The sequence below is a fragment of the Zingiber officinale genome, chromosome 2A, assembly GCF_018446385.1.
Source record: "Zingiber officinale cultivar Zhangliang chromosome 2A, Zo_v1.1, whole genome shotgun sequence".
NCBI lineage: Eukaryota > Viridiplantae > Streptophyta > Magnoliopsida > Zingiberales > Zingiberaceae > Zingiber > Zingiber officinale.
Window position 1 is genome coordinate 74,824,700 of NC_055988.1, and position 27,511 is coordinate 74,852,210.

The 27,511-nt window shown below is 37.6% G+C and overlaps 1 protein-coding gene across 1 annotated transcript in view; it reads right to left on the minus strand.

The window, feature by feature from the left end:
* The window catches only part of LOC122043704 (cell division control protein 48 homolog D-like), a 71,113-nt gene extending 49,432 nt beyond the window's left edge, over positions 1 to 21,681 (minus strand). The window contains exons 1-2 of the mRNA XM_042604299.1: positions 21,556 to 21,681; positions 21,191 to 21,447 (exon numbers count right to left, since the gene is read on the minus strand). Of these exons, the coding sequence (XP_042460233.1) occupies positions 21,191 to 21,447; positions 21,556 to 21,681 (383 nt within the window). The remainder of the gene's footprint in view (positions 1 to 21,190; positions 21,448 to 21,555) is intronic.
* Between the last annotated feature and the right edge of the window lie 5,830 nt (positions 21,682 to 27,511).

Sequence of the window (27,511 nt, forward strand, 5' to 3'; positions counted from 1 at the left end):
AGGTAATGGAAGCATAAGTTAAGCTCTTCATTCTCCCCCTAAGAGGGCAAACTCCCTCTTAGATAATGAAAGCCTAACTTACCCCTTTTCATAAGTCCTTTCATTCTCCCCCTATTGGCACACATCAAACCAAGCCCCATTTTTGGGCACACATCAACAAATCCATTGTTGAAAACTCTCCCCCTGAAGAGTTGCTCATCGTTGATCACAACTTCACTCGTTGTGATCAACACGATAATGAAGGTCTCATTCCCTTCATTTACAACCAATGCTCGCCCTGGAGCATTAACAAGGTCTAATGACCCAAATGAAGGTCCCATACCCTTCATTTGTCCTTAATCCTACATTCTCCTTCAATGTAGTTAAATGCCCATCCTTGAGCATTATCCACTTGAACAACTTGAACAATGAGGATATCCACTCCCCATTAAAGTTCAAATGCTCAACTTTGAGCATGTTCTTAAAGGAAAGTTAACCACCTTCCAAGGTTCATGAAAATAATTTTCATGTCTTTAAAGAGTCCCTCCCCCTAAAAACATGGTGATAACTTCTGTCATTGCACCAACAATGGCTTGGAATCCCTAAACCTTTAGGAAACCCAAATTTTGAAGTTGTGAGGTTCAAATATTCAAAACTTTGAAACAAACCTCAACATAAACTTCAATATAGTCTTCCTTAACCAATCCATCCTTGGTTTCAACATGAAAACTCCCTTTTTATGTATACAAATGTATTTTGAGGGGTTTGGAATGGTTACCTAGACTAACATAGGTTCAAAATGCTGAAATTAGGCCTTCCTAGCCAAAATCAGCAACTTGGATCGATTGGAGTTGGGTTCCAATCGATTGAACCTTGCTGAATCGATCAGTGGATCGATTCAGGAGGGCTGGATCGATCGGTGGATCGATTCAGACGGCTTCTGTTCGCAGAAAGCCTGCTCTCAATCAATCGCCCGATCGATTGAGACCCTTCAATCGATCGGGTGATCGATTGAGGTCTGAAAGTTGTTGAAATTCAATTTTAGTCAACTTCAAAAACCCCTAGAAAATTCTACAAAATTCAAAAAATCGTGAAAATTTGTGTAGACATTGTTTAGGGCATATATTATCATGGAAAAATAGTTTTCTATGAAAATACTTCATGTTTTCAAAGATTGACACAAACTTGAAAACTTGCAAAAACTTTAGTGTTTTCTTCAAGTTTGTGTCTAACTATTCAATGGTGATTACTATCAAAAGATAGCTTTCACCAAGGTTTTCCAAAATCATTTTAAAACCATTTTCAAAACCAATATCCCATCATGTTCCTTGTGCTTAATGTACATGACTTGTACATTTGCTTTCCCAATGATGGGAAAACACATAACTATGTGTTTTGATGAACTTAAAACTCAAAAGAATGTACTAAATCAACATCTTGAATTTTTGTTTATCATCCTAACATCTCACTTGTATCTAATGTGCACTGAAACACATACAAGTCATTTTATGTATCTTTGTGAGATGTAAAGTTTGGTTTTGTCCTAATCTAGGGATCATGCATATCTATCTAGGCATTTTGAGTGGAAAACATCCAACAAGGATGTTACTTGTTGATTCCACTTGTTTATAAATGCCATTTGTCCTTAATTGCAAGGAGTTAAAAGTTAATGCATGAAATGATATGGCATACATCAAAATGAAATATTTTCAAAAGAAAATTTTTTTATAACTACATGATGTATGTATGTCATGACATGGTATTTTTGTGTTTTTCATAATAAAATATGAATGCAAAAATAAACATGATGTCATGGCAGATAATGGGCAAACAATCATGGTAAGGTTTAGCATAAATAGAATACACCTAGATTTTCTATCTAAGTATCTTTAATTACATAGCTAACCCTAAATCTACCTAGATTGCCCCAAAGTGCTTCAAGACAATGCCAAAGTCTAAATTGACATTTCTAATTCTCTTGATTAATTTATGCCAATTGAAATTAATCATATTCCTCAAGAGTTGACATATTTCATTTTCCCACAAGAGTAGCACTTTAAATTAAGGCTCAAATTGCCTTTAATTTCCTAAGAACTTACCAAAATCCCAACTTGGTAGTTCTTATGATTTTCCAATATGTGCCATTTTAAAATAGAACCAAAACTTCTCAAATTTGGCACATTTTACTCCTTCAAAGAGTAACTCAATAAATCTATTTCATTTTCAAAGGTTAATAATAACCTTGAAAATGCTCCTTGAGTGTCAATTTCTTCAAAGTTGGGTTAACTACCCTTCTTCTAAGAGTTGACACTCTCTAACCCATCTATGGGTTAGAGAAGATGCTCCTAGGAACCCAAAACCTATTGGTGCTCCTTGGATACTCTAGGTATTTACTAGGGATATCTTCCCTAGATACCTTCCTAGTGACCTTGTTTGGCTTGTTAGAAGCCTTGATCACTTTTTCTAGGTCAACCCTAGGAATTGCTTCCCTTGTGACATTCTTTGTGACCTTCTTTGTGACTTTCTTGGACTTCTTAGAAGGTTTAGTCATATTTGTTGTAAAAATACTCTTAGGGATGACCTCCCTAGTAATTTTGGCTTGCCCACTAGGCCTAAGGTTGGTTCCATAGCTATATGGAACCCTATGGTAAGAAATTACATCCTTCTTGGTTTTAGGTTTGTATCCCAAACCCTTATGACCATTGGATGACTTTGATATTTCTAGACCTAGGTTTTGACTCTTGGACCCTTGTGTCATATTTGTGATTTTTCTAAGAGTCCTCTCTAATTTGTCAAGTCTTGACCTCAAGACTTGATTTTCCTTCCATAATTCTTCGACCTTAGGTTTTTCACTAAAATCTTGATTTTTATTCTTCTTAATACCTAGAGTTCTTAGGGTTCTTTCCTGAATTCCTATCTACCTTTCTAAACCTAGGTTGAGAGGTTTTAGCATGATAAGCTACATGATTTTCCTTAACTTTATCATGCCTCCTATTTTCATGGTAAATAGCATTGAAATGATATAAATTAGAACTATCATGCTTTTTGCTATTATCTAAAAGAGTAGGCTCAATAAATGTTACCTTCCTTTTTACCTTGGAGGCTCCCCCTTGAGTTGAGCTTCCTCCTTGAGCCTTGACCGCTTTCTTCCCCGTCGGACATTGACTCCGATAATGTCCCTTTTGATTGCAAGAGAAGCACACAATGTGCTCCTTGCTCTTCTTTGTTCCGGGAATGGTCTCCTTGGGCTTCTCCTTGCCCTTTTGTGTCACTTGGCCCTTCTTCTTGGCCAATTTAGGGCACTTGCTCTTGTAGTGCCCGTGTTCCCTACACTCAAAATATATAATATGATTTTTATTTTTAAATGAACTATTTATACCCTCTTGTGTAGGGGTGGCACTTGCTCCTTCATTTGACTTGGAAGTAGAGGCTTCCTCTTGATCCGAAGATGATACTCCTCCATTTAGTTTTGCTTTACTTGTGGAGGTGGAAGCTTCTTCATCCTCTTCTTCTTTTGACCCGGACGTGGAGGCTTCTCCTTCTTCTTGATCCGGTGTCACCAAAAGTTGCTCCCCCTCAATCCTAGAGGTGGAGGCTTCTTCATCTTCATCTTGTATATGGAACAAGGAATATGCTCCCTCCTTGCCCTTTTCATTGCAATCCTCTGAAGATGAAGCTTCTTGGACTTCTTCTTTGGAAGTTGAGCATCTCTCAACTTCGGAGTCCTCCTCTTGGTCTTGCTCCAATGAGTCGCCCTCTTTGGATTTCCCTTGATTCGGTATAGTGGAGGGTTCTTCATGGAGCTTAGCCAACTTGCTCCAAAGCTCCTTGGCATCTTTGAATTGTCCAATTTTGCATAGAATTGTGCTAGGCAATAAATTAACCAATATTTTGGTTACCTTGTCATTTGCTTCGCACCTTTGGACTTGCTCCGGGCTCCATTTGCTTTTCTTGAGGACTTTATCCTTGGAGTTCGTTGGAGTTTCGAAGCCTTCCATAAGAACAAACCATTGATCCATCTCCACCATTAAGAAATTTTCGATCCTTGATCTCCAAAGATCGAAGCTTGTCATTGTGAATGGTGGAGGCATCCGTGTGTCAAATCCAAGTCCATCTTGGAATTGCATCTTGAAGTTGAGCTTCTTGAATTCTTTGACTTTGATGAATTTGCTCCAACTTCTTCACCCTCTAGCTTTGTTTGTTTTGTTTGCCCCTTCCGGCGATGATTCCGGTGAAGAGCGACCTCGCTCTGATACCACTTGTTGGGACCGAAAAGTAGCTAGAGGGGGGGGGGGGAGGTGAATAGCTCGGCGTGTGCTCGGTGCTTGACGTTGCTTGTTTCTTCGAAGATGTGCAGCGGAAATACAAGAAACAAAAACATACAACGCTAACACTTGGGATTTTACTTGGTATCCACCTCACAAGAGGTGACTAGTCCAAGGATCCACGCACACACACACACCTCCACTAATAAACACTCCTTTTCAGTAACTACCGAAGGCGGAGAAGCCCTACAAGTTCACACTACAAGAAGAAAGGGAAAGGATACACAAATACAAGCAAAAGCTTACAATAAGTATAGAAACCCTAACCCTAGCTTTCTTCTTCAGCTGTAGATCCGCCTCTTGACTTGGAAAACCTCCAAGAACCTTCAAGAACTGGCGATCTGATCTTTGTGGAGAAGCTGTGGAAGCGCTGGTGAAGATCTGAGATTTGTCGTGGAAGCGATGCCGAAGGAAATGAACGCCTGCGGCTTAAATCGACGCTAACAGTCGAATCCCGATCGATTGGAATGCTCCCAATCGATCGGGGAGGCTTTGGATCGATCCACGGATCGATCCAGAGTGTTGGTTGCTACTCGGAAAACCTAGAGGTTCCACTGTACAAAATTTTGTACAAATGTCTGAACCTTTTCCTAGTTACCATGTGTTCTTTTAAATTAAATTTTGGATCACCTGCGGAACTTAACACATTTGATCTAAAACTTAATCTATTTGTTCTTTTAGGTTTTAACTTGGATCTCCTGCGGAACTTAACACGTTTGACCCAAGTCACCTTAAGTTATTAATTCCATTAAATATTAATTTCCATAATTGGTTCCCAGTACTGACGTGGCGAGGCACACGGCCTTCTTGGATATGGGAGCAACCACCATCGACTAGACAAAACCTTTTATAGAAAGCTAATATTTAATTTCCTAAAATAACTTTAGGTTAACCGAAAAGAACAATCAAACCACAAGGAAAAATAAAACAAAAGAACACAACATCAAAAAACATATTCGAAATACTAGAACGTAAGCCTCTTGTATTTGGTATTATTTCCATAAATAACTAGTATGATGCGGAAAGAAAAATTACTCGTTATACCTTGTAGAAAAATCTCTTGATCTTCTACTGTATTCCTCTTCTAACCTCGAACGTTGTGTGGGCAACGATCTTCCGAGATGAGAAACCACCAACCACCTTCTTCTCCTCCTAGCTAGGTTCGGCCACAAAAAGCTTAACCAAGGATGAAGAACAAAACACCAACCAAGCTCCAAGAGATGCTAGCTTTCTCTCCTTCTTCTTCTTCTTCTTCTCCAAGTAGTATCCGGCCGCCACAAGAGCTCCAAGCCTTTGAGAGATTCGGCCACCACAAAGAGGGAGAGAGGAAGAGGATGGCCGACCACTCCAAGGAATAAAAGAGGGAGAGAAATAATAGAGGTTGTCTCTCATGAAGGCACCCTCACCCCTTCTTTTATATTCCTTGGCCTAGGCAAATTAGGAAATTTAATTACAATAAAATTTTCTTAATTCCCTTGACATGATTTAATTGAGAAAAATAAAATAAAATTTCCCCAATTAATCTCTAATGGCCGGCCACATCAAAAGAGATAAATTAGATAAGTTTTAATCAACAATTAAAACTTCCTAATTTGTTTCTGGAAATTTTAAAATTAAAATTTCTCTTTAAAAATCTCTTCATGGTTGATAAAAAGAAATTTCTATAATTTTAATTTTATCAATCATATGGATAATTTTAAAGAAAAAATAAAATATCTCACCAATCTACAAATAAGGAAAGAGATCTAATCTCTTTCTTTAATCTTTTGTAGATCTTTTACAAAAGAGATATTTTAATTTTAATTCTCTTTAATAAATTATTTCTTCCACATAATAAAATTAAAATTAAAATTCCTTTTTAATTTAATTTGGCCGGCCCCCACTAGCTTGGGTTCAAGCTAGGGCCGACCACCCCAATTTATACCTAGGCCGGCCCTAGCTTGGTTCCCAAGCTAGCTTGGCCGGCCCCCTATTTGTGGCTATAGAAGGTGGGTATAGGTGGGTATAGTACTCTATAAATAAGAGGCTACGATAGGGACCGAGAGGAGGAATTGGTTTTGGTCTCCCGATAAAATTAAGCATCCTGTGTTCGCCCCGAACACACAACTTAATTTTATCAATAATAATTCATTCCACTAGAGAACTATTATTGAACTACCGCACCAATCCCAAATTACATTTTTGGGCTCCTTCTTATTATGAGTGTGTTAGTCTCCCTGTGTTTAAGATATCGAATGTCCACTAATTAAGTGAGTTACTGACAACTCATTTAATTAATATCTAAGTCCAAGAGTAGTACCACTCAACCTTATTATCATGTCAGACTAGGTCCACCTGCAGGGTTTAACATGACAATCCTTATGAGCTCCTCTTGAGGACATTATCAACCTAGTATCTCTAGGACACAATTTCCTTCTATAATCAACAACACACACTATAAGTGATACCATTTCCCAACTTATCGGGCTTATTGATTCATCAAACTAAATCTCACCCATTGATAAATTAAAGAAATAAATATCAAATATATATGCTTGTTATTATATTAGGATTAAGAGCACACACTTTCATAATAACAGAGGTCTTTGTTCCTTTATAAAGTCAGTATAAAAGAAACGACCTCAAATGGTTCTACTCAATACACTCTGAGTGTACTAGTGTAATTATATAGTCAAGATAAACTAATACCTAATTACACTACGACTTTCTAATGGTTTGTTCCTTTCCATTTTGGTCGTGAGCTACTGTTTATAATTTATAAGGTACTGATAACATCATCTTCTGCATGTGACACCACATACTATGTTATCTACAATATAAATTAAATGAACAACTACAAACAAATGTAGACAATTTGACCAAATGTGATTCTTTATTCATAATGAATGTTTACAAAGCTTAGGCTTTCAGTATACACTCCAACAATCTCCCACTTATACTAATGACTAAGCTGTCATATCTTCTACCATACATCTGATTCCCATTCCCTCCACATGCCGATCGAAAGCTTTCGCCGGAAGGGCCTTAGTGAAAGGATCTGCAGGTTATCTGCTGATGCAATCTTGGCGATGACAACTTCTCCTCACTTCACGATATCTCGTATCAGGTGGTACTTGCGCTCTATATGTTTGCTTGCCTTATGAGCTCGTGGTTCCTTCGAGTTTGTAACTGCACCGCTATTATCACAATAAATTGTGATGATTTTGGGAAAACCAGGAATCACATCTAAGTCCATTAGAAAGTTCCTGAGCCATACTGCTTCTTTAGCTTCCTCAGAGGCTGCTACATACTCAGCTTCCATGGTTGAGTCCGAAACGCATTTCTGCTTAACACTCCTCCATGAAATGACTCCACCTCCTAAAGTAAACACATAGCCTGATGTAGACTTACTGTTGTCCCTATCTGATTGGAAATCTGAATCCGTGTAACCCACAGGGAGCAGATCGTCTGCTTGGTAAACTCTAGTCCTCCTAGGACTTTAATATATTTCATCACCAATGCTCCAGGGATATACGATATCATGCCCACGGCAAAACAGATATCAGGTCTCGTACATAGCATTGCATACATTAGGCTTCCTACAGCCGAAGCATAAGGAACTGCTTTCATGTCCTCTATCTCTTTCGACGTCTTCGGAGACATCTCTTTAGATAGAGCTACTCCATGCCTAAAAGGTAAGAAACCTTTCTTGGAATCCTGCATGCTAAAACGAGCAAGGATTGTATCTATATATGAAGCTTGGGACAGACACAACATTCTTTTCTTACGATTCCTTATAACTTTGATCCCAAGAATGTGTGCACAATCTCCTAAGTCCTTCATATCAAATTGTTTGGACAACCATACCCTTACGTCTGATAATACCTTGACATTGTTGCCAATTAACAAAATATCATCTACGTATAGTACAAGAAATACCACCACGTTTCCGTTACACTTCTTATATACACAAGACTCATCCGGACTTTGAATAAATCCATATGACTAGATTATTTCATTAAACCGGATGTTCCAAGATCTTGAAGCTTGCTTTAGTCCATAAATGGACCGATTAAGCTTGCACACTAGATGCTCTTTGCCTTTTTCAGTGAACCCTTCTGGTTGCTTCATATGAATGTTCTCTTCAAGACTTCCATTAAGGAAAGTTGTCTTGACATCCATTTGCCAAATCTCATAATCCATATGAGCAGCAATGGATAAGAGTATCCGGATAGACTTAAGCATGGCTACCGGTGAAAAGGTTTCCTCATAATCGATTCCCTCTTTCTGAGTATACCCTTTCGCAACAAGCCTAGCTTTGAAAGTTTCTACCTTCCCGTCTGTCCCTCTTTTCCTTTTGTAGATCCACTTGCATCCAACGGCTTTTACACCATCAGGTGGTTCTACAAGCTCCCAGACCTTATTAGAGTACATAGACTCTATTTCAGAATTCATCGCCTTTTGCCAAGATGCTGCATCTATATCTTGGAGTGCTTCGTCATATGTTCGGGGATCAGGTTCATGTTTACCCGGGATCAAGTCCGAAGACTCTCCCAAAAACATGAATCTCTCGGGTTGCCTTACAACCCTCCCACTACGACGAGGCACTGTCTGTGGTTGTGTATCATGTGTGACACGTGTTGCAGTCTCTTGTGGTACTTCATCTTGTACTGTAGGCACTAAAGTAGACGTGCCCTCTCTTAGTTCTTCTAAAACAACTTTACTACTAGGCTTGTGATCCATTATATAGTCTTCTTCTAAAAACTGGGCATTGGTGCTAACAATAACCTTCTGGTCTTTAGGACTATAAAATAAACCACCTTTCGTTCCTTTGGGATATCCTACAAACACGTGAACTTCTGTACGAGATTCTAACTTATCAGCATCTGGTTTCAGCACATGTGCTGGACTACCCCAAATCCGAATATGTCTTAGACTGGGTTTTCGCCCATTCCACAATTCTATGGGAGTAGAAGAAACTGATTTAGAAGGTACTAAGTTCAGAACATATACTGCTGTTTCCAGAGCATATCCCCAAAACGAAGTTGGTAATTTTGAATAACTCATCATCGATCTAACCATCTCCATAAGAGTCCTATTCCTTCGTTCTGCTACACCATTCTGTTGGGGTGTACTAGGTGCGGACAGTTGGGATTGAATCCCGACCTCTGATAAGTAATTCCTAAACTCTCCTAAGAGGTATTCGCCACCACGATCAGATCGTAGTGTCTTGATACTTTTACCTAGTCGTTTCTCCACATCAGCCTTGTATTCTTTGAACTTATCAAAGCACTCGGACTTGCGGCGCATTAGGTAAATATATCCGTATCTTGAATAATCATCTATAAAAGAGACAAAATATTCAAAACCACATCTTGCCTGGACAGACATAGGACCACACAAATCAGAATGAACCAATTCTAACACTTCTTTGGCTCTATACCCCTTGGCCTTGAACGACCTCTTGGTCATTTTACCTTCCAAGCAAGATTCACAAGTTGGAAAATTTTCCAACTCTAATGAACTCAAAAGTCCATCGGCTATAAGCCTCTGAATCCTACTTAAGTTAATATGACCAAGCCTTAGATGCCAAAGATATGCTTGGTTCATTTCCGAAGGTTCTTTTAGAGTTAGAAGATGAGTTATAAATTTCCAAGTTTTGCTTTGTGGAAGAAATTGGATTTAAAGTATACAAATTGCCAACCAATGCACCAGAACAGATAATCACTTTATTTCTTTTAATAACTACATCATTACTGAAAGAAACTGAATATCCATCTAAAAACAGTTTAGAAACTGAAATTAAATTCTTTCTAAAACTGGGTACATAAAGACAATTTCTTAAAACCAAATTACTATTTCTACTAAAAGATAAGCAGACGTCTCCCACTGCAACAGTTGCCACCTTAGTAGCATTGCCCATGTAGACGGTAATCTCTCCTTCAGATAGTCGTCGGGTTTCCTGGAACCCCTGCAAGGAATTGCAGACATGATCAGTGGCTCCCGTATCTACACACCAGGTGCTGGTAGATAACACCGCTAAACATGTTTCAACAACGAGAGCATGAGATATACCTTTGTTTTGGTTCCTACGAGGACAATCCGCCTTCCAATGTCCTGCCTGCGTGCATATGAAGCACTTGCCCTTCAGCTTCTTCACTCCAACTTTAAATCTCGTACTCTGAGATTTATTCACTTTCTTTGCTGAACCAGCTTGTTTCTTCTTCTTCTTTCCTCTCGGTTTAGAAGTAGAACCATTTTCAGCATAGTGAATTTGATCATTGTGACGAAATAATCCTTCTGCTGCTTGAAGTTCTGTCAGTAGTTCCGCTAATGAATAAATCCTCTTATTCATATTATAGTTCAGGCGGAACTGCTCAAAACTTCTAGGTAGCGTTTGGAGATTCATATCGATCTGGGTTTCCCCATCAATTTCTCCTCCTAGGATTTGTATTTCGTTCAGATAAGCCATCATCTTTAGGATATGATCCCTCACAGGAGTACCCTCTTGCATGGTGGCTGCCATTATCTTTCTCATGGCTTCTTGCCTAGAAGCCCTATCCTGATGACCAAAGAGTTCCTTGAGATTGTTCATAATATCATAGGCTGTTGGTAAATCTTGATGCTGATGTTGCAATACATTTGACATTGAAGCCAAAATATAACACCGCGCCATCTCATCTGCTTTTACCCATTTCCTATGATATTCAATCTCCTCTTGGGTAGATTCACCAGTAAGTGCTTCAGGACAAGGTTCAGTCAGTACAAATTTATAGCTTTCAGCAGTAAGGACAATGTCCAGGTTCCTTTTCCAATCTATGTAATTAGGTCCAGTAAGTCTATTCTATTGAAGTATGATGGACAGTGGGTTGAAAGTCATCCTAAGAATCACAAATAACTTTTGGTCAGAACTCTAAATTTAGAATAATATTGATTCCTCAAACAATACTATTTTAAATTAACCAATACCTCAAAACACCGTGAATTTTGTATGCCACGTTAGTGTGGACGTATACAAATTCAACATTTGTAAAAGGAGGGTTTTAACCCATTAATTTTATTATCTTGTCAACCTAACTTTTTGACAAATAAAATTAATAGTTGGTATCATTTGGTCACACAAATAATAGCAGTGACTCCGATGGGGAGGATACTATTAGATGTGTCTAAGTGTATACCACTACTTGACACTAAGTCCATTAATAAGATTATGCCCCTTCTGTTGGGGAAGATCACATGCTTTTAATTAACTTCCTATAGTCATCCAAAAATGGAAGTCTGTTCTAGTGATCCGCAAACAAGCTCATCCGTTATGGAGGAAGGCACTCAAAGCCAACGCGCAAGCTTGTTTGCATCACTTACAAACCAGTAATGGAGACCATGGGATTTACTTAAAAATCCCTCTCCCACTTAGTTATTTATAAATGAGGAATTTTAACTATGCTAGCCTACTAAACTTGTAAACTAACATGCACACACAGCACAATATAAAAGCAATAAATAGAAAATCTAATTTTCAACTATTATGGCTTTTGTCTCTAGTTGTCCTCCGTGTGTTGTCATCCCAAGCTGCTGCCATATTTGGCCACCGCCACCGGGTCTAGCTGTCGCCTCCATCTTGCTCCTAGTTCCGCTGCGCCTCTGGTCCTTAGAAGGTTCCACGCTTTGCAAGATTCGATCCGCGACATAAATAGAATTTTACATTTTGATCCTATATTCCATAAAAGGAATGTACATGTATCTAGATCAAAAATAAAATCCTAATAAAACTAAATACAGCTCCTGCTGTATTTTAATACAATCATGCACACACATATAAATGCCCTTGACATGTCCAAGGGTCCAATCACACACATAATAATTAAAAGCCATAATAGTTGGATCCTGCATCCACAAAGTTAGCACATCCTACTATTAACCTGCCTAAATTATGTATGACATGTGCATAATTAACCTAATACCAAATACACAGAGGCAAAACCCTAGCTCTGATACCAATTGTTGGTTGCTACTCAGAAAACCTAGAGGTTCTACTGTACAAAATTTTGTACAAAGGTCTGAACCTTTTCCTAGCTACCATGTATTCTTTTAAATTAAATTTTGGATCGCCTACGGAACTTAACACGTTTGATCCAAAACTTAATCTATTTGTTCTTTTAGGTTTTGACTTGGATCTCCTGCGGAACTTAACACGTTCGACCCAAGTCACCTTAAGTTATTAATTCCATTGAATATTAATTTCCATAATTGGTTCCCAGTACTGACGTGGCGAGGCACACGGCCTTCTTGGATATGGGAGCAACCACCACCGACTAGACAAAACCTTTTATAGAAAGCTAATATTTAATTTCCTAAAATAACTTTAGGTTAACCGAAAAGAACAATCAAACCACAAGGAAAAATAAAACAAAAGAACACAACATCAAAAAACATATTCGAAATACTAGAACGTAAGCCTCTTGTATTTGGTATTATTTCCATAAATAACTAGTATGATGCGGAAAGAAAAATTACTAGTTATACCTTGTAGAAAAACCTCTTGATCTTTTACCGTATTTCTCTTCTAACCTCGGACGTTGTGTGGGCAACGATCTTCCGAGATGAGAAACCACCAACCACCTTCTTCTCCTCCTAGCTAGGTTCGGCCACAAAAAGCTTAACCAAGGATGAAGAACAAAACACCAACCAAGCTCCAAGAGATGCTAGCTTTCTCTCCTCCTCCTCCTCCTTCTTCTTCTTCTCCAAGTAGTATCCGGCCGCCACAAGAGCTCCAAGCCTTTGAGAGATTCGGCCACCACAAAGAGGGAGAGAGGAAGAGGATGGCCGACCACTCCAAGGAATAAAAGAGGGAGAGAAATAATAGAGGTTGTCTCTCATGAAGGCACCCTCACCCCTTCTTTTATATTCCTTGGCCTAGGCAAATTAGGAAATTTAATTACAATAAAATTTCCTTAATTCCCTTGACATGATTTAATTGAGAAAAATAAAATAAAATTTCCCCAATTAATCTCTAATGGCCGGCCACATCAAAAGAGATAAATTAGACAAGTTTTAATCAATAATTAAAACTTCCTAATTTGTTTCTGGAAATTTTAAAATTAAAATTTCTCTTTAAAAATCTCTTCATGGTTGATAAAAAGAAATTTTTTTAATTTTAATTTTATCAATCATGTGGATAATTTTAAAGAGAAAATAAAATATCTCACCAATCTACAAATAAGGAAAGAGATCTAACCTCTTTCTTTAATCTTTTGTAGATCTTTTACAAAAGAGATATTTTAATTTTAATTCTCTTTAATAAATTATTTCTTCCACATAATAAAAATTAAAATTCCTTTTTAATTTAATTTGACCGGCCCTCACTAGCTTGGGTTCAAGCTAGGGCCGGCCACCCCAATTTATACCTAGGCCGGCCCTAGCTTGGTTCCCAAGCTAGCTTGGCCGGCCCCCTATTGGTGGGTATAGAAGGTGGGTATAGGTGGGTATAGTACTCTATAAATAAGAGGCTATGATAGGGACCGAGAGGAGGAATTGGTTTTGGTCTCCCGATAAAATTAAGCATCCCGTGTTCGCCCCGAACACACAACTTAATTTTATCAATAATAATTCATTCCACTAGAGAACTATTATTGAACTACCGCACCAATCCCAAATTACATTTTGGGCTCCTTCTTATTATGAGTGTGTTAGTCTCCCTGTGTTTAAGATATCGAATGCCCACTAATTAAGTGAGTTACTGACAACTCATTTAATTAATATCTAAGTCCAAGAGTAGTACCACTCAACCTTATTGTCATGTCGGACTAGGTCCACCTGCAGGGTTTAACATTACAATCCTTATGAGCTCCTCTTGAGGACATTATCAACCTAGTATCTCTAGGACACAGTTTCCTTCTATAATTAACAACACACACTATAAGTGATACCATTTCCCAACTTATCGGGCTTATTGATTCATCGAACTAAATCTCACCCATTGATAAATTAAAGAAATAAATATCAAATATATGTGCTTGTTATTATATTAGGATTAAGAGCACACACTTCCATAATAACCGAAGTCTTTGTTCCTTTATAAAGTCAGTATAAAAGAAACGACCTCAAATGGTCCTACTCAATACACTCTGAGTGTACTAGTGTAATTATATAGTTAAGATAAACTAATACCTAATTACACTACGACCTTCTAATGGTTTGTTCCTTTCCATTTTGGTCGTGAGCTACTGTTTATAATTTATAAGGTACTGATAACATCATCTTCTGTATGTGACACCACATACTATGTTATCTACAATATAAATTAAATGAACAACTACAAACAAATGTAGACAATTTGACCAAATGTGATTCTTTATTCATAATGAATATTTACAAAGTTTAGGCTTTCAGTATACACTCCAACACAGAGCGCCTCTGTGCTCTGGAAAAATGCCTGGATCGAACCACGGATCGATCCAGCGCTTATCGCGCGAAGCAGCAGCATCCCAATCGATCCACTGATCGATTGGGACCTCTGGATCGATCCACTGATCGATCCAGAGGCTTTCTGTGTGCTGGGAAACTGCCTGGATCGATCCACTGATCTATCCACTGATCAATCCACTGATTGATCCACTGATTGATCCAGCTTTTGGTTTTTACCCAAAACCAAATCCCAAGCCTCCCAAACCAACATTCGGTCAACCTTAACCTGTTAGTACGTCATGCCTAGCATCTAGTCACTTCCTTGACCTGCTAGGACTCCCTCACCAAGTGTCCGGTCAATCCCTTTGACCCACTTGGACTTTTCTCCTCTTGCCAAGTATCCGGTCAATTCCTTTGACCTACTTGGACTTTCCTTCATCATGCCAAGTATCCGGTCACTCTCTTGACCTACTTGGAATTTCACCTGATGTCTGGTCAACCTTGACCCATCTGGATTTTCCCCCGTGCCTGGCTTCACTCACCAGGACTTCCATTCTGCCTAGCTTCACTCACTAGGACTTCTCTTCTGCCTGGCTTCACTCACCAGGTCTTTCACCTAGCTTCACTCACTAGGATTTTCCTCTGCCTAACTTCACTCACCAGGACTTTCACCTAGCTTCACTCACTAGGATTTTCTCACTACCTAACTTCACTCACTAGGTCTTTCACCTGGCTTCACTCACCAGGACTTTCAACCTGCCTAGCTTCACTCACTAGGTCTTTCACCTGACTTCACTCACCAGGATTTTCCTTCTGCCTAACATCCCAGTTAGGACTTTCCCGGTCAAGTATCCGGTCAATTCCTTTGCCTACTTGACTCTTCTTCAATCAACCTTGTATTGTCAAACATCGAAACCCAAATCAAGACTCAAGCTTGGTCAACCAGGTCAACCTTGACCTGAGAGATATTGAACCAACACCCTATTCCTTATGGCCGAGATCACCCAAGCGAGTGCGGAACCGGAGCCGAAGAACCAGACCCAAAAGTCAACAAGATGTTGACTTTTTAGCTTCGGGCACCCAGACCTGTCTGGGGCGCCCGAACCTAGTCACTCTGGGTGCCCGATGCAGAATATTATCCGAAACGCAACATGGCGCATTCCGTTGTGATGGGGATAAAACTTTAATTGATTCTAATCAATTCTAGCTTTGTTATTGTGAGCCATCAACATTGTAAGAGGCTTCTCCACCTGAAGGAAAATTTGTTTAGTGCGCTTTCAATTTCCTTGGATTAACAACTTCCTCGGTTGTAACCAAGTATACCCTTTGTGCCTCTTCCTTTTAATCTTTTATTTTTTTTATGCAAGTGTTAAGTATAAAGTTATAAGTTCGAGGAAGGTATGTTTTAATTTTGCTGGGTTATTCACCCCTCTCTAGCCGGCCGCCCAAGGGACCTACACATGTGTAGTTGGTTTTCTTACTGGTTGTAGGCCGTTGAGTTTTTGGATGGGACTCATATAAAGATAAGTATAAAGGTTATATCCTTGTCGCTGTGTCAAAGGATACCAACGATGATCTTTTCATAATTGGTTATTCTGTAGTGGATGCGGAGAATGACACTAATTGAGAATGGGTTTGTTATCATTTGAGAAGTGTCCTAATTTCTTGTCAAAGCATTTCGTTTAACGAGTTCACTTTTTCTCCGACAGACATCCTGGGATTATGAAGGTAGTTGAGTAATTATTTGTGGGTAGTTACCATTCCTATTATTTAACGCATTTAGTGAATAATTTTAAGAAACATGTAAATAATTAATTACTTACTTTTGTCCAGATACGTGTTTTGAATCTGAAATGACTTGTTTACCTCATTCTAGGTGTTGCGAAGTTATCCAAAACATAAAAAAAAGCATTGGTCTTTGGTATTCATGAAAGCTGCATATGCTCCATCTTTGCACGAGCATAAACAACATATAAACACTATCATCAACTTTATGCCACTTGCCAGAGGGTTTATTGTACAATCTCATCCTCAAAGTTGGGCAAATGCTTTGTTTCTTGGTGATAGATGGAGTGTTATGAATAATAACATAGCTAGGTCTTGGAATAATTGGGTAAACTAACTCGTTATCTCCCTATTGTGGCTATGGTAGACCACATATGCATGCAGGTCATGAACATAATGCACCGGTGACATGAATTGATATTGGCAATGGTTAAGGAATTAAGTCCGAGAAAGGAGAAGACTATTGCTAGAGTATATCTTGAATCCTGAAATTTGAGAGTGCATTGGTCATGTAATTGGAGGTTTGAGGTAGTTGGTGGTGAAAAATCCTTTGCAATTGATTTGATGGATAAGAATTGTTCATGCAGAGCTTGGCAGATCAATAAGATTCCATGCAAGCATGCTTATGCCGCTATTGAGTTGAGGTCGTTGTCGTTGTATGATTTTTGTGACAAGTATTTCAAGACTGGAATGTATCGTCAAGCATACAAAGGAATTATTAATTCAATCCCAACTTTTGACATTAACGAGTCAACTCTTGATGAAGGAAATGTAATCAATGCTTCTAATGCATGCAGTCAGCCAGGTCATAGGAGGACTAAGAGAATATCATCTCAAGTTGAAACACGTGTGTCAAAGTGTAGTCATTGTCATCAGAAAGGCCACAACAAACACAACTGCAAAGAAACTATATATTAGTTATTATTTCATTAAAATGGTATTTAAGTATGTGATTTATCATTTGTTAGTAAATATATGACACTTAGTTTATTTGTGGGTAGCACAACTAATACTTTTTTTTACACTTCCATGGGAAAAAGAGATTGTTAGAAGGGAAATCAAGCATGATCTTACATACTATAAGGCCTACACCGAGTAATAGCATTGGTGATTTACGAATTGTATGATGGTTCTATTTTTAAAAACCTTGTGCAAGACTTGGTTTGTCTATTTATGTAGTATATTATGATCTATTATGCTTTTATATGTAAACATGTATGAGTTGTGCTTGTGGGTTATGTTAACTTTGTATCATGTAATAATTACTGTTGTATTTGTGGATGATGTTAGGAACATGAATAATATGTGTTTGTGTTTTGATATTTGATATGTGCTATTTTGTATGCTTTGGTTCAAGTGGTGGAATTATGAATGACCATGTCCAATTTTGACAGAAACTTGAGTACAAATGTTGATAAATTGGGTATATGATATGCAAGGATAAGTACAAATATTGAGAAATTAGGTATATGATGATAATGACCAATTAACTAAAATGTGGTATCGTAGGCATGTTTGGCATTGACACATTAGATATATGATATGTAATGATATTCCCTAAATAAACATCTAGGAACGTGTGGTATATAATACACAATCCCTCAATCAACTTGAATTTGGATATATTATACCGAAACAAGTAGTGTTTTTAGTGGGGTGCCACAAAAGTGCCTAACCTTCGTCCAAATGTACCCGATAGTTTATAAATTGTATTGACATTGTGTAAATATATACCTAAATTGGAGTTAATTGTGCTTGAAATTTTTTAGATAATGAATTTTAAATGAGCTTACTAAGTATAATAAAATCTCCATAAGCAAATGAAATGGTCATATTCACCTCCCACAAAGTAAGAAAGGAACAAGAAACAAGCGCATGTAGAAAATAGTTACGAGTACATTCATCTAACTATTTTTTATAAGAGATGCATGCATCCAACTTAAACAAGTTTATTATTTAATAACTAACATGTAGAGAATCCAATTTGTTTATTAACTCTTCATATATGCCAGCGATCTTAGATGCATTTCTACAGTACTCATCAGCTAACTCTAACTGAATATTGATCAACTTTGATAATTCTTCAGTTTGCTTCTTTTTTTACTAGAACTTGAAGAGGCAGTTGAAGTTGACGCCAAAGTTGAACTCAAACCTCTTTTGGAAGTAGGGGTGAAGGAAGCACGTTGTCTCTCTTTGTATGAATTAAAAGTTGTCAATGCTTTCTCTTTACTCAGATACGATTTATGCAATGTGCCGCTATATTTGTTAACTTGAGCATGAGTTTCTTGCCAATTGTCATAAACACCGGGGTTCCTTCCAACAAAAAAAACATACATTTTTCCTTATATTTACAATAAATAAACATTTTAACTATAAATCCCTTCTAAAATAATATGTTGAAATAAAATCTTAGGGCTCACTATTTTAGCACTCCAATCTCTCTTGTCGGCATTGCCTATCTTGCTGTTGCCGCCTCTGTTGTCATCGTCGCCAATTTTAGGATATAGATCGAAGTTTACGAGAGGATGTTGGGAGGGAGAGGATCAATTTGAGGGAGTTGGGTGGGAGATGAGAGATTAGGGTTTGGTAAGGTTTTACCACCTCTACTTCATCTTTTAAGATTTTTTACCCACACACATGAGGATCATATGCACAACAAATGTTAAGTATTTTGTTTTAATAGCGTGGTAGGGACATATTTCAGATAAGGAGCCTTTGTACTTGAATACTTAAATCTTGTATAACTATACTCAATTAAATTACATTTATACTTTATTTATGAAAATTTGTATATATTGATGATTGATCAACCTATTATAGACAGTGCTCAATTGGATAGAAAATATAATTGATTTAGTTTAAATTGTACTGAATTAAGGTGGAATTATATTTCTTTTTGGACTTTTTGTACCTAATGAAACTACATTTATATGATCAAGGACATATAAATTTGGGCATTTAATTATACCAAATTAACATACAATTATACTTAATTTTGGAAATTTTGTACTTAATAAAATGGAGCAATAGTGTCATTAACCCTAATCCACATTATATGATCAAGTATGCACACAAGATGATATGACCAAAATTACTCACAAACATTAACTTCTTTTAGAATTTGGTTATGAGTGTATATCACATCATGTGAATATCCCATACATTTTCCTTTTCTATTTATAAAGTATTGAATCTCATATTGGTTCGTCCATATTTATGTTAATATGACTTTTGCCCTAACGATGGAAATAATCATCCCTAGTGATGTTAGCAAAGTAGTAGGTTCCACAACATCCTAATTAATGCCTATATTGCGCCCAATTATAATCGATACTTTACAAATTGTACTGAAATTACGTACATATATACTTTATTTAGGTTAAATTGTACCTAATAAAGTGGATTATGTACCTTATACTACATTTATACATGAATTTTGATATTTTGTGGATTTATACGTATCTTATACTAATAAAGTGGATTTATACATGAATTTCTATAAGAAATAAATTGAATCCATATTATATGATCAAGTATGTACACAAGATGATATGACCAAAACAACTCACAAACAATAACATCTTCTAGAATTTAGTTATGGATGTATATCACACCATGTGAATATTCCATACATTTTCTTCTTCTACTTATGAAATATTGTCCAAGTGATTATGTACCATCATTTGATCACATATTCACATGCAAAATATTCACCTATTGTAGATAGTGCTCATTTCGATAGAAATTAAACTAGATTTAGTAAAATTGTGCTGAATATAGAGGGAAGTATACTTGATTTGGACTTTGTGTACCTATATTTTGTCACATCATTCTAATAAGTTTTTATAGTCGTATTGTAGATAGTGCTCATTTTGATAGAAATTATATTAGATTTAGTAAACATTGTGTTGGATTTAGAGAGAAGTATACATGATTTTGGACTTTTTGTACATATATTTTATCATATGACTTTAACAAGTTTTGATAGCTCTATTATAGATAGTGCTCATTTTGATAGAAATTATATTAGATTTAGTAAATATTGTGTTGGATTTAGAGAGAAGTATACCTAATTTTAGACTTTTTGTACATATATTTTGTCACATGGCACTAACAAGTTTTGATAGTCTTATTGTAGACAGTGCTCATTTTAATAGAAATTATACGAGATTTAGTTTTAATAGTACTAAATTTAGAAGAAACTATACCTCATATTAGATTTTTTGTACCCATCTTTCGTAGCTAATTAATAGTGTCATCATTGACCATTATGTACCATTATGATCAATGACGTCTCTTAAAAATATTTCGAGCAATAGTGCCCTAGGTTATTGATCGACCTATTGTAGATAGTAGAGCTGTCAGACGAGTCAACCCATGGTGGGGCGGGGCGGGTCGGCCCGTGGCGTGCTGACCATTTGGCAAGGCAGGGTGGGTCGACCTGTCAACTTGGTGGGTTGAAAATTTTCCAACCCAACTCAATCTAAGGCGGGGTGCGGGTTAGGCGGGCCAACCCACGGGCCCATCAATTTTTTTTTAAAATATTAAAAAAATGTTTTATATCATCAGGAACACCAATGTCAATTTCTCTGTCAAACCTACCGAATCGTCTAAGAGCTGGATTGATACTGTTTGGTCTGTTCGTAGCCCCAATGACAATTACATGAGCACAAGACTTCAACCCATCCATCAGTGTCAACAGTTGAGACACTATGCACCTTTCAACTTCCCCATGAGTTTTCTCTCTCTTAGGAGCAATGGAATCAATCTCATCAATGAAGATAATTGAGGGTGCATTTTTCTCTGCTTCCTCAAAAGCCTTCCTCAAATTACTCTCACTCTCACCGGCTAGCTTTGACATGATCTCTAGACCATTGATGCAAAAGAAAAAAGCTCCTGTCTCATTTGTGACTCCTCTAGCTATTAATGTCTTACCTGAACCAGGTGGACCATACAACAAAATACCTTTTGGCGGCTTGATGCCAATAGATTTAAATAGTTAAGGATGTCTTAGAGGAAGCTCTACTAGCTCCCTTATCTAAGCCATTTGTTTCCTAACTCCTCCAACATCCTCATAACCTACCTCATCAAGCCTGTCCTCGTCTTCTCTTTTTACCGGCTCCCCCTCACAGAAAATCTCAGTATCAGGAGCAATAATGCAGTACTCTGCAAGATCAGTTTCTATAACCTTAAACTCAACACTCCTCATCCCACCCCTGACAAGGAAAAGATTGTAACAACCCCGCCCTTTGGCCTCTTGGGCGGCCCTTGCGGCAGCCCAACTGGCGGCCCTTATGTCGTCGGCCCATTTGGGTACCTCTCATGTCGTCGACCGACGACCCTTGGCCGTGCCGTTACTCACTAGGACTTTCCACGATTCCTAGTGAGTAACGGCACAGCCAAGGGTCGTCGGTCGACGACATGAGAGGTCGCCAAATGGGTCGACGACATAAGGGCTGCCAGTTGGGCTGCCGCAAGGGCCGCCAGTTGGGCTGCCGCAAGGGTCGCCAGTTGGGCTGCCGCAAGGGCCGCCCAAGAGGCCAAAGGGCCGGGTCGTTACAAAGATCCCTTTTTCTAACAGGACGATATGCTTCCAAAAAATAAGCTACAAAAATATTAAATTTTAAGTCAAAAGAACTAGAAAAAGTAACAAAGAAAACAAATCACGAGTATCAGACAACTCCAGCCTCAATAAGTCTTGCTATAACATGCTAGAATAAATTTTCATGTGGTTCCAGTAAATCAAAACCCTAACATAGAGTTGAAATGCACTGGTATGCATAAATTCATGAGATTACTTATGGAAGAAACGATTAGGAACTGATCAAGACTGAACCAAACGAGATAGATGTAGCTAACATAAACCAAATGAGTGAAACCAGTCACTCATGCATAAACGAGACATGGAACTAGCATATGTTGAATCAAATTACAGGAACTATGATCCACTCCAATTAGAACCATCAATGTGAGCTCATGAAAACATTGAATATTTACAAGAGAAAAATATTGCTACAACATTTCAACATTTACAAGTAAAAGTGATTATTAAGAACATTTATAATCATAATAGATACATGAATCAAATAATTTATAGATGAAATAAAAAAAAGATAAAAGCATAACTGATTGTCAGAAAGCTTCAAGCAATGACAGGTAGCTTGATTAGTTAGATTACAAAACCCAAACAACTATATAATAAATCCAGATTTGATCAAACTAGTAACTTAAATCAATAAATGAAAATGTAGAGGATGACTTAACAAAGGTTAAATAAGGGACCAGTCTGTGTAAATACTTTGCACGCATGCTAGAGAAATCAATCATCATAGTTATTGTTATTTAAAAATCAGCTGCACTTCATTAGTACTTAAATATTTTTTTTATTTACTCAAGAATTTAGTTTACTACATCATATATCCAGTATTAAGGGAAATTAAGAGTAGAACATTTTTCTATAGAGAGAACACAATGCAGGCTCTATATGCTCCTGCTACATCTTATTCGAAACGTTAAGTTGCTCCAAGGTTCTTGTAGTGCTCCGAACATCGACTCTTAGCAAACTCTTCAATCACCTGATAATTGAAAAGAATCAAACAATTTGTTACCTTCGGTTAGTGATCATGTTGATAGTTTTTCAAGTAGCACAAGTAAACAAGGCATGCTTACTTCAATGCTTGCAATAAGGATCTTCAGTGGTTCACAAGTTATCAGAAAGTTGAATTTGCAGTTACAAATGAAGTAAAAGAATCATATTCAGCTGTCAAAAGATAACTAGGTCCATGCTCTTAGAGAGAACCATACAAAACAAAATGAAAGGATTCGAACATAAAAAAAAATAAAATAAAAAATGTTAGCCATGCCAAGACTGAGATCACTCATCTATCTATCATTTCAACCTAATAAATTAGCTACTTTGGTTTTGCAAAGTCTCCCAATTGTGTAGGAACCTCAGTAGCTTTTATCCCAAGTTCAGAGAAGAATAATAATGAGGAAAATCAATTTCTGTATTTACAACACTATTTTGATGTTAAATGTTGTTAACATGTTTGTTCAACGTTGTTGTCTCCTTGTTTAGGAGCATTCTTCATAGTCCGCATGAATTTTTAAACAAAAATCATGTCTAGTACTATTTTTTATTTTTCTTATTGACCTAAGCCTGGAAGAGCTTATAAGCTGAAGTATACAAGTTTGCTAATAGAAGGTAGCAAACATGAACAGGATCAATAAAAGAATAATGATAAGCAACTTCCTATCCATTTTATATGAAATATTGACAGACATTGACACAGATTGAATCAAGTGGGAAGAAAAAGGTTTACAAAAGGATACAGGAACAGAACAAGAGAAATTGAACAAAAAGTATAAATTTTGTCGAGGAATCGATCAACACTAATTTCAGTATGTTTATTTTATTTATTGATGGAATTTAACCCAAATTCATCGCTAAGAATTGACGCTAGATTTACCTTGTTCGCCAACATGCTTGAATTCTTCAACCTGTTTGAAATTAAGCCATGGCTTCACCCACACTTTGGCCTCGTACAGCTTCTTCTCCCCTCCCTCAACTGCCTCCACCGTCAAGTGATACAGAGTTCCAGCGACAACCTGCTCCCTCGCCTTCACAACACGCGTAATCTCCAGAAGCGCATTCTGCGCATCGACAGATCGAAAAACATTGGTCTGGAGAAAAAGCCCTAATTTTGGGAGAGAAAAAAAATAGTAATTAGGAGGAGCGCGAGACCTGTTTCTTGTTGTGTCGTCGACGGCGAAGCGAGCGAGCTCCTGGATCTCGGTGCTGTTCTCTCTTCCTTCAGATTCCCTCACGTTGCCGACCAACCGTGCCATGGTGGTCGTGGGCGTCCTCTCACTGTTAGGATCTCGTCGGCCCCTGCCTCAGCCGGGAAGAGCGAAGAGAGGAAGGAGGAGGAGGAAGAGATGATCGGACGAGGAGGCAGAACGGAATGATTTATGCTGCGATTTTGCTTATGACCGAAGCAAGTGGTTTTGATCCTGATCGGGAGAGGCAAGTACATCGATCTAGAAAGAGAAGAGGGAGATGAGGCTGAGAGAGATGGCCGGAGGAAAGTGGTTGTACCGTCACGACGATATAGGTTTAGGGCTAAGTATGGGTGGATGACGCGATATAGGTTTAGGTTTGGAGGGAATAGTGAAGTGTTACAAATTTCGGCTAAGTATGGGTGGAAAAATTAAATTATTTTATTTTATCATAGACATTGGATTTTAAAAACCGTTGTTAAAATCGGTGTCTATTTATGAAAAAAAGATGCTTATAGACATCACCTAAAAAACCGATGTCTATGAGCGAAAATCTGCGTCATAGACACCGATTTTTGGAAAAACCAGTGTAAAATACTCAAAGACATCGGTTTTTGCTTAAAACCGTTGTAGTTCCACCGATGTCTATGAGGGTTTTTGTTGTAGTGAATGTGATATAATAAATCAAGGGGTGGAATAGTTGTTGGATCGTGGAAATGCTAGAGGGGTGGGTTGGGGGGGGGGGGGGGGGAGAGTGAATAGCGATCAAAAATTCGTAGCAAAGTCAAGTCGAGTACGCAGCAAAAAAAATAAAAGGCACAATGCTAACAATACTAATTTTACTTGGTTCGGAGCCTTTGGCGACTCCTACTCCAAGGCTCAGGTCTCACGGACCTATCGATTGAATCCACTAAAAATCTCTTCCGGTATCCTCGGAAGAGAGAGTCGAGTACACAAGAATTAGGTTAAGTGCAACAAACTGCACATACCCTTTTATAGAAATTAAGTACATAAAAATAACTGTTACCAACACTCTTTATAGGAATGAAAATGATGCGCTTCGTGTTGATGTATATCTTCTGGCCACAATCAGAACTTCTTGGACCAGTCGTCGGGCTTGGCAGCTTCTCGGTAGTGTCGTAGCAGCAACAGGAAGCAGTCGAAGGCTCACAGGTGTGAGCAATAGCCCGTATGTCATTGATATTTCAAAGCCTCCTTGAAACAGCCTTATAAAGGGTTTGGAAGGTGCCTTCTAAAGGCCTTGAAGGTGCCTCTAATGGGATAAAAATTTATCACGACTTTGCTACACCTTATCTGTGAATCGATCAAAATTTATCTTGTGGAAGGCACCTTCCATAGCCATGGAAGGCGCCTTCGGGCATTGTTCACCCCAAGGCCATTTTCTTCCTTTTGTCCTGTAAAATAATATTAGTCCACTAACCATGCAAGACATGTGTTAGGACAAATAAACAAATAATAAAGAGAGTAATTAGTTCCTGTCCTCCCAAGACTAGGAATTAGTCAAGGTCTCAGTGTAGGGATCCCAAATAGTCTTAGAATGGACCGACGCCAACTGTCCCTCAACTGGGACGTGCTCTCATAGCCACTCTCCTCCAGTGACTTACCTTGACTTACCGTTTGCCAGACATCTGATCAACCTATCAATTAGTCTGGACTTTGTGCCAGCTATTAGGTCAGTCCGTCGACCTAGCTAGGCTTTGTATCAGATATCAGGTCAGCTCGTCGACCTATCTAGACTTCTTGCCAGCTATCCAGTTGGCCCATCGACCTAGCTGGGCTTCTCACCAGCTATCTGGTCAGCCCGTCGACCTAGCTGGATTTCTCCTGCACACTTAGTCAAAGTGTTAAATCATAACACAACTAACTTAACCTACTTTGTCATTCATCAAAACCTGAGTTAGACCGTTAGTGCTAACCGCACCAACAATAGTTACCAACAGGAAAAATAACATAGTTAAATAGAAGATAATTAAACACCCTAACAAAATCATCCACTTCATAATCCTTCTCTGATCAAGCTAATACAAGTATTTTATCATGAATTGTAGTCCTATTTACGTTGCCGACTTTTCCTCTAAATAACTAAGCCACAAATTTAGACTCCATGTTGACATCCAAATCAATAGGTTACCCCACATGGGCCAAACCAAGGATGATACAAAATTCAGTCGATGTGAATGGAACTACAATGTTGTCATCAAACAAGAAAGAACGCGAAGATTGTTGGAATCTATTTAATACTAAATTTATTATGGTACTACTAATTGGCATCTCAGGAATTTTGAGTCATGGAGCAAGTAGAGTGCTTTTGATCCTCTCTTTTTGCTTATTACCCAAATTGCATAACATTTCATTCAACACAGCTTTGAAATATATCAGTGAATAACACGAGCATGACTGTTTGCTACTCTTACTCTTGCTCTTCTCCACAGATTTCCCCTTAACCTCCTTTAATTTTATAGCTCTGGTTTTATTTCCCATTTCTGCATTAGTTACTTAATAATTCATACCATACATTATAATCCACAGAAAAGATGAGCATCAAAGAACTTAAATTGAGTATATTATTTAGTTTATTGATAATCACTACACAACAACCACATATATCATCTAATCATTCAATTGAAGAAGATAAAATACAAACATATTCATAAAATTGGTTACAATTAGAAATCCAGAACCTATTTTTATTCAAACTAACAAAATTAACAACACTCGAACAATAAGGATAATTTATAATTTATACCATAAAGTACAAATCATGGAAAATATGGGCATCAAAGCGCTTAAATTGAGTATATTATTCATTTTTTGCTAATAAATACTCAAACATAACATATATATTTCAATTTTTCAACTAAAGAAGATAAAACATAAACAAAGTCATAAAATTATAATTTAAATATCAAAACTAATTTTATTCTAGCTAGCAGAATGGATAACATAAAAAATTTGAACTATTTATCTATTCATATTCTAAAGTACAACCCCTAAATATTTTGCATATCAAAGCATTTAAAGTAAGTATATTATTCAATTTATTGATAATCAATACCCAAAACTAATATATATCTTTCAATTCTTCAATTGAAGAAGATAAAACACAAACATACTCATAAAATTGCAATTCGAACATCAAAACTAATTTTATTCGAGCCAGCAGAATGGACAACACTAATAATTATAAAAATTTACCTATTTATACCCTAAAGTGTAGGAGATCGATGGCAGGCTAGAAG